The sequence below is a fragment of the Limulus polyphemus genome, unplaced genomic scaffold (genome assembly GCF_000517525.1).
Source record: "Limulus polyphemus unplaced genomic scaffold, Limulus_polyphemus-2.1.2 Scaffold268, whole genome shotgun sequence".
In the NCBI taxonomy this organism is placed as follows: domain Eukaryota; kingdom Metazoa; phylum Arthropoda; class Merostomata; order Xiphosura; family Limulidae; genus Limulus; species Limulus polyphemus.
This window is the reverse complement of record NW_013665878.1, coordinates 350,490-358,977: the sequence shown is the minus strand read 5'-3', so window position 1 is coordinate 358,977 and position 8,488 is coordinate 350,490. Positions and strand designations below refer to the sequence as shown.

Below are 8,488 nucleotides of genomic sequence, written 5' to 3'. Positions count from 1 at the left end.
CCCTCGTGTACCTTTGCGCGAAATCCATAACAAACAATCATTTTAATGAGCAGTCTACGAATATTTCAATTACCAAAATTGAAAAATACTTCTTTAGTGACACTAGCGAAAACAATGGGTTCACCACGATCTGATTTGGTTTGGTGTAAATCAATGGCAACTTCATGTTCTTCTCTTAGTGTTAAAACTGTATATATTCTTGATCTACTTTAAGAAAAACATAGAATAAACCGTTATTATGACCTAAGCTACTTACTACAGTGTTTATCAAACATATCACACCTTCATATTTCAAGCTAATTCTTTTATTAGTTGTGCTCTTACTTATACCCAGTTCGTGTACATTATTAACAATACACAAACTGGTTCAAATATATAATGGAAAACACGCATGTACTGTCGTAAACACACATTAATCATCATATATTAGCCAACGTATACCTGCAGTACAGGATGTCATTGTGCAGCGGCTAATTTGGTCGTTTTGATACTTTACTTAAATTGGCCTGAAATTGGTATGAAAAGACCAAAGTCAAGAGCGCTAAAACGAAGATGAGAGAATTGCGTGAACACCCGACTTTCATAGTCATACCACGTGCGGTATCCTACAATCCTTAGATAATGTACTTCAACTATTATTCTGTATGTAAATTTCTAATCATCCTAATCCCGCTTTATACAAGTTTCTGTAACACCTGTTTCAATTGGCGAACTTCGAAGGAAGCCCATGAAGAAACGCATTGGATTTAATATATACTTACGACATGTAGTCAACACGGATATGATCACCTGCATGAAAATATATAACAACAATAACAACTAAATACACTTTATTTAATGATATGCTCTAGACTAATTATGGTGAAACCATCACGAACCACTATATTGCGATGAAATACCATCCATATACAAATTGCATATCAGTAAATGATGGCCTCATTAAGAAAACATTTAGCCACATGTCCAAGTCAACATGTCACTTCCTCTGTTGGAAATAAGTGAAAAAAAAGGGGGGAGGGTTCAGGCTTTTGTGGCTTTGGGTTGCTTAGACTGGCCTTCGGAAGTCGTCATTCCTGCACGGTTGGTGGACCTCGGAAATAATTGGAGGAAACACTGAACTTAATGCGTTGCGCAAAGGTTTTCTGCACTAGAAATTACACCAAAAGTTCATAACCAGGGTCATTCCATCGGTAGTGGAAGAAGGGGCTTTATAGCTATAACTCGTCCATATATAGATGAGTCGGTTAGAATATCAATTAATCAATTTGAAAATAAAAATTTGAGTTTACTTATACGATATATTCCTCTTAATGTTCAGGCTTAATTTTCTACTACATAACTTTGGACCAATGTGTTTATGCTTAAACGTTTAAGTTACTTTGTCAGACTGATGACTACGTGATTTAATACTACGTGTTTCCTTTCTCTGTAAATTCAAAAGAAATCCGGTTGAAAACCCAATACAGTTACACAAGTCCAAACAATTATGACGTAGATGTTCAGTTTACAGCCTCTGCCCATTTAACTTAGTACAAGTGCTTACGTCACTGGTGATGGTTACTTTTTGAAATTTCGAACCATGTTTTTTCAATGATATTTTTTTTATTGGTGCTAATGCATTACAACAATTATGTTGGAAATGACCTGGCCGCTATTCTGAAAGGTTAGTTTGTCACTGGCGCTATCACACCCGTGATACTTGCTGTATTACCCTTAACGTTGTCTAGTGACTTCTATAGGTGTAATATGTGCTAGATTGTTTAAAGAAGGAAAAAAAAACAGCGGCAAAGACCATTCGAACATAGATATACAAAGTTTTATTCTTCATATTTTGCGAATGAGCGTCAATATATAACCAGCGAACATTGAACGAGAAAAGAATTCCTATAAAGCTTGAATACTTTCATCCTATGGTAATAACAGTCCTGTAAAGTTTTGAACCTAAAAAACAAACGTACTATAAAATCTCTGAAATCACAACCATCTACGTCTCTTCATATATTCGTTATTTATCATACATATCTTTTTATATATATATAATACAGGACGTGTTTGTCCCACTGTACAATTTATCATACTCATAAAGTAAGTATTGGCTCCAATTTTTGCAAGCTCTACACTCTTGAAATACTAGCCGTCCAACTATTTGTTCACAGGTTGTACATATATATATACCAGGTGTTTCAAAAGTTCAGACGAAATTGTTCAGAAAACTGATGGACACAACGTTGTTAAACTGTGTGTAGACCAAGTTCATCATCCGGAAGACAACGTACACAGTCGTGTGGTTTGTTATAATGACATCATGGTCACACTGCTTGGTATCTATGGCAATAAAACCCAACGTTCAACATCAGAGTCAAGCAGTTTTGAACAAGTCACTGAGTCATTTGGACAGTGGACATTTTGAAACTCCTGGTATGCGTATATACATACATACATATTAAAGTAACACAGCTAACACTACGAAGTTGTTGAGTGTATATTTATCAGCTTAAAGAAAAGAAATACAATTTACTATACACAGTTCTGTAGTAATAATATCGTGACAGACTTGAAAACATCGATGAAACAGAATTTCTCATGTTATCTATTATCATGGATGTTGTCAAACTAAAAAGCTGCATAACAACAACAAAAAACATCATGCTGAAATTAGTAATTGCATTGATTTTTGTTGTTATTATTAATAACGAAAAACGCGTGTCAAAGCATATATCAAAACATAATATAACAATGTTTCAATTAAACTCACATTTATACGCACTTTATCAAACCTCACAGCCACCAATAATTTATTTCAACGTTTCACTTACAGATCTATCGTTTCAAAGTTTGCTATCAAGCTTGATACCTTTTCAGTAGTACCTACTTCGAGACGACTAGTGATTGAGGTTAATCTTGATGCTAAAAAAAGAGAGACCTCTGTAGAGAGTAAATATTTAAAAACTGTATTAGTTGTACTACGAAGATAACTTTACTAAAACGTACAATTAATACACAAATAAATGAAAAATAAAGAAATCATCCAGCAAAACTACCTTCGGACAACACAGAGGTCACAGTACAAAAGCATGAGTTTGTTACAGTTAATAAAACTTCTAGTTAACATCAGAGTTATATTTTAAAGTTTGGTATTGTAATAATTGCATCTTCCTCACAAGTCTAAAAGTGTGGTAACAGTCTTATTCTGAACTTATGGGTTATTGATTCAAAATATAAATTGCTAACCTATTACTGAACCAGTGGAATAACTAGGCCTGAAAGGGCCTTGGGGCAAACATTTCTGTTGCCCCCCTCAAACTTTTCCTTGTTTCCCCCTCAATTCCAATTTTGAGGGGCACCTGGTAGGCCTAAACCAGATGTCTCACCTATCGCTATTCCACTGCACTAATCCTTTTTCAACATGTGGGTCACTCGCTAAAAGATAAGTTTGGTATAACGTCAGAAATCCTTCTTCTTAACATGTGGGTCATTGATTCAAAACCTGTTTTGGTAAACTGTTAGCATCTCGTTTGTTAACATGCGAGTCACTCGTTAACTGGTTAGTTTTAAATAAATAATGATAGTGTAGTCATGAAAGAATTATTAACTTACAGATTTATTTTCTCAATTATTCACTTGTGCGAGATTAAAAATACATCTGATTAATGACCACTACTGACTGTGATGTTACTGTTCATGCAAATATGAAAAACCAGTGTACAATAACCATTTCTAAATACTGATAGTCTGCTTAGCTAATGTATTGCTTTTCTCCTTCCATGTAATAATTTTTATACTTAACACCATTAATTAAAATGGTAATAAATTCTTTTCCAACTCGTAAATATTTATCGAAGTGAAACTAACAGAGAATAGTCACGTGATTTATTGAAGTTAACGTTAGTCACGAAAACAACATTAATTTACTGATGTTTGGATCGACCAGATCAATATGACTACCAAATGAAAAATGTGATTCAATCTTTACATACAGAGAAATTATTCTGCGGCTAAAATTAACCCGACCACGTAGGTGAGTCTTAAATTATCAAGAAACCTTTTCATCATCATAATTGATTGGAAAATTACAGCTAATCATTTATTTTGACAAATATAAATGTTTCAGTTTTTCTTCAATCTCCTAAGACGTCTCAGCTTCCAATTGGAACACACATGAAATAATATTGTCCTAACTTCCTTTTGGAATACACATGAAATAACATTGTCCTAGTTCCTTTTGGAATACACATGAAATAATATTGTTATAGCTTCCTTTTGGAATACACATGAAATAACATTGTCCTAGTTCCTTTTGGAATACACATGAAATAACATTGTCCTAGCTTCCTTTTGGAATACACATGAAATAACATTGTCCTAGTTCCTTTTGGAATACACATGAAATAAAATTATCCGTTTCCATTTGGTTTACACGAGCAACAATATTATCTCAGGTTTCTTCAGGAATAGACATCAAACATCGTTATCTTATCCTCATTCGGAATACACAAGAAACAACATTATCTCAATATCTTTTCAAAATACACATTGAAATAACGCTATTTGAGTTTCCTTTTGGTTTATATGCGCAACATCATCATCTGTTTCCTTTTGGAATACACATAAAACAACATTATTTCAAATTCCTTCTTGAATACACGTGAAACAAAACCTGTAAAAGATTGTCCCAAAAACAACTACAGAACTTGATACATCAAAACAATAGTATTAAAATTCGAATAGATAAACTCTTCTTCCTCTATGCTATACGTTATTAACTCACGCCTCGAAATCTGTAGACGCAATTATATGTTTAGTGGGCAAAGACAATTTACAACACAAACTTCATACATTTCAATACTTTCTGCAAAAGCAACATGCATTTAGAGACCAACTTGGATGTGTAATTTTATCTTCTTGAACTATTCAACTTCACTCTAGAACCCACATTAAATATAGCACAACCAACCAACCACTGATGTCATATTACTTTATTAACATAACTTGATACTCTATAAAGTTTATCAATCACATACCTATAAATTAATTTACACTTTGTGTTACAAGATAAAGTGTTATTTCAACGTGCCTTCTTTGGTTTCCAAGATCAATATATCGTTAATTTAAAGAATATACACATGCTAACCCAGTGATCAATATATATATATATGCATACACACATATACACACATCTGAATGATACACTTAACTATTTTTTCATGTTATAATACGACATCTCTAAATAAATTTTTATATAAAAATCAAATTTAAAATCTAGATTATTTTCTGAAAGAATAAGTTTGGCATAACTATACGTTAAAAATAGGCCAAATTTAATAAACGGTTACAATACTGGTTAAACTCAAATGAATTTTACAAGACTAGTTAGACTCAACAGAAGTTCACAAAACAGGTTAAAGTCAGTAGAATGTTACAGTACTGGTTGAAGCCAATACAATAAGGTCAACATTACATTACAAAGCAGAAATTTAAAATGCTGATAAGTTTTGTCGTTTAAAAAATGGTTAAATTTAACTGAATATTAAAATTCTGGTTAGGTTGTTTTTTAAGATTATGTGAATGATTAAACCTAGTTGATTGGAGACTTCTATGGACTGCATAAACCTTAGAAGTCTCCAAGTAAGTACAGTTTTTTTTTCTTTTTTTGTCTGTTACACAGGATAGCGTCTAGTTGAAAATTACAAGACACGCAAGTTCAGTAAAACTGTGCAAAACCGTGTTAAGTAATAGTTAAATACTGATGTATTTTAGACGTGTTTCTAAAATACACTAAAACATTAGCGTAACTGCAGTGGGGCCGAATGAGGCTAGTCGATCCCCCTCACTCCAGACTTGGGTCATGCAATTTGGGCAAATCCGGAGAAATTTTGTTTAGGTGGGGGCTTTGGGTAGCAATTTATACACGTATTGTCGTTAGGCTTAACCGCTTGATCCTAATAAACGCAGTCCTTCCATTTCTATGAGGTCGGTTTGTCCATAAAACTTAACCAGACTAGACAGGAAGTTACGCTTAGCAATGTCAAGTAATTGCAAATTTCGACCTTTGAAGGTATTTGTACTTTCACCCCAGTGGCAAAATTTGTCTGGCTACGCCAAGGCGTTACGTTAAACACTGTTCTACTATAGATAATTGGTTGTACTTATATAATATTTCCGTTAACCAAAATAAAAAAAACAAAAAAAAAACGCCACAATTGTCCACACAAGTTAACAGGTTTTCTGTTCACTAGAACAAAAATACAGTGTTAAAATGTTTAAGTAACCAGTTTTACGTACAAGTAGTTCCCTTCACCAGTTTGCTAATTAGGATCACTGAAGAATACAGTTATTTTCATTCGCAAAACGTCCATCCGCGTGACCAATTGAAAATATCACAACTATCATTTACGTTCCGTGATAAGTCAGACGTTTTAAACGTCTGTTGATTTTAATTTCACTAAACGAACCTATCAGTTTAGTGACCTATGACATTTATAATAGCTTTATTACTATTATTGCTAAGTTATACTCTTTCACGTCTTTCCCCACGTACATGCTAAGCCTTACAGTCCATTTCTACCAATAAAACAGGCTGTTGACATGAAAATATGGGTTTTTTATTGGCTTTCTGCGATATTTCCGTGGCAAACAACCTATTTCTCAACCTGAATCACTCATAAAATCACAACATTATAGGGATCAAATATGTTTCTTATGTTTTTTTTTCCAAAGAATATTTACCAATTTATCAGGCTATTGTTATAAGTTTTGTTTACTGTTACAATAAAGATCTCTATCCTCTTCTACTACAAACTCATGTTTTTAACATACTTGTATGAAAACCTAAAAATATATACACGTGTGATACGGGTTGGTTGACAAAATGACAGTTTTTAAAGGGTTTCAGATCACTTTCACAATAAAAAAAAACAAACTAGGACCACTTTCAAAATTTTGGCTTTTATAGGGTCACTCAATTTGTTTGTGATGTCTGTTTCAAATAGGATACAGTTAGCTTAAAAAACAAACTTAAACTCGAGTACGTTCTGGAAGCATGCACACATAAAGAGCGATGTAATAATTAAATCAAAGTTCCCTGGTGGGACAACGTAACTTCACAGACTTACAACGCTAAAACCCAGGGTTCGGTTCCCCCTTCGTGGAATCAACAGATCACTGTGGCTTTGTTTAAAAACAAACTCGCTTTATACAAAAAATACACCGTTTTCTTTGTCCTCATTTGGTATTTATAAACAAGCAAAACCTTTTAGGGCAATCCCTAAAACTGGTCAGTTTTTACCATACTTTTTGTTTTTATGTCTTAGATTAATTAGTATGAAGTGAAGAAATGTAATTTATAACGTAACAATGGAACTAGTACGCGTTTTATAAGTTCCTAAAACTAACATGGTGTATGTATTGATAATCATCTAACACTGACATATAGAAAACAAAAAAACTCTTTTGATTGGAAATATTATTTCTCATTATTATTATGCGAGTCTTTGTAGAGCAATACTTTAGAGGGCGATGATAATTATCTTAACAGTTGGACAATTACTGTCTAATATTAAATATCACAGAGAAGAACACTAAAAAATAATACAGATTTAGGACTAGTTCATAGAATATACAAGTATATAACTTAAATATATATAAGTCTGTATATGGCAATGAAAATTTCACAAGCAAACGTCTTCTTTATTCTGAATATGATCTATATATATATATACGAGAAAATCATGTTTTTATCATCTTTGAATTGTCAATACTTGTTCTTCGATCTTCGCTAAAACGACAGAAAACACTGGTTTAGATATGGTTAGGAACGTTTCCTTCTTAATACCCCACATATTAATCTTCTAAAACAACACTAGATGGTCCATATTAATAGAACAGCGTACACTGGTTGGTAGATATGGTTAGGAACGTTTCCTTCTTGATACCCCACATATTGATCTCCTAAGACAACACTAGATGGTCCATATTAACAGAACAGCGTACACTGGTTGTTAGATATGGTTAAGAACGTTTCCTTCTTGATACCCCACATATTAATCTTCTATAACTACAATAGATGGTCCATATTAATAGGACAGTGTACACTGGTTGTTAGATATGGTTAGGAACGTTTCCTTCTTGATACCCCACATATTAATCTTCTATAACTACAATAGATGGTCCATATTAATAGGACAGTGTACACTGGTTGTTAGATATGGTTAGGAACGTTTCCTTCTTGATACCCCACATATTGATCTTCTAAGACAACACTAGATGGTCCATATTAACAGAACAGCGTACACTGGTTGTAGATATGGTTAAGAACGTTTCCTTCTTGATACCCCACATATTAATCTTCTATAACTACAATAGATGGTCCATATTAATAGAACAGTGTACACTGGTTGGTAGATATTGTTAAGAACGTTTCCTTCTTGATACCTCACATATTAATCTTCTATAACTACAATAGATGGTCCATATTAATAGAACAGCGTAC

At 33.2% G+C, this 8,488-nt stretch overlaps 1 protein-coding gene across 6 annotated transcripts in view; it reads right to left on the bottom strand.

Annotated features, from left to right (window-relative positions):
• Nucleotides 1-1,802: 1,802 nt before the first annotated feature.
• LOC106456894 (EH domain-binding protein 1-like) overlaps nucleotides 1,803-8,488 on the bottom strand; it is a 188,642-nt gene continuing 181,956 nt past the window's right edge. For 4 of the 6 annotated variants that reach the window (XM_013916264.2, XM_013916263.2, XM_022382673.1 and 1 more), the window contains one exon: nucleotides 1,803-2,907. Coding sequence is in view for 2 of the 6 variants with exons in the window: in XM_022382673.1 (XP_022238381.1) it covers nucleotides 2,883-2,907 (25 nt within the window). In the remaining 4 variants the exon portion in view is untranslated. The remainder of the gene's footprint in view (nucleotides 2,908-8,488) is intronic. The other 2 variants (XM_022382672.1, XM_022382674.1) reach the window with 1 other exon arrangement.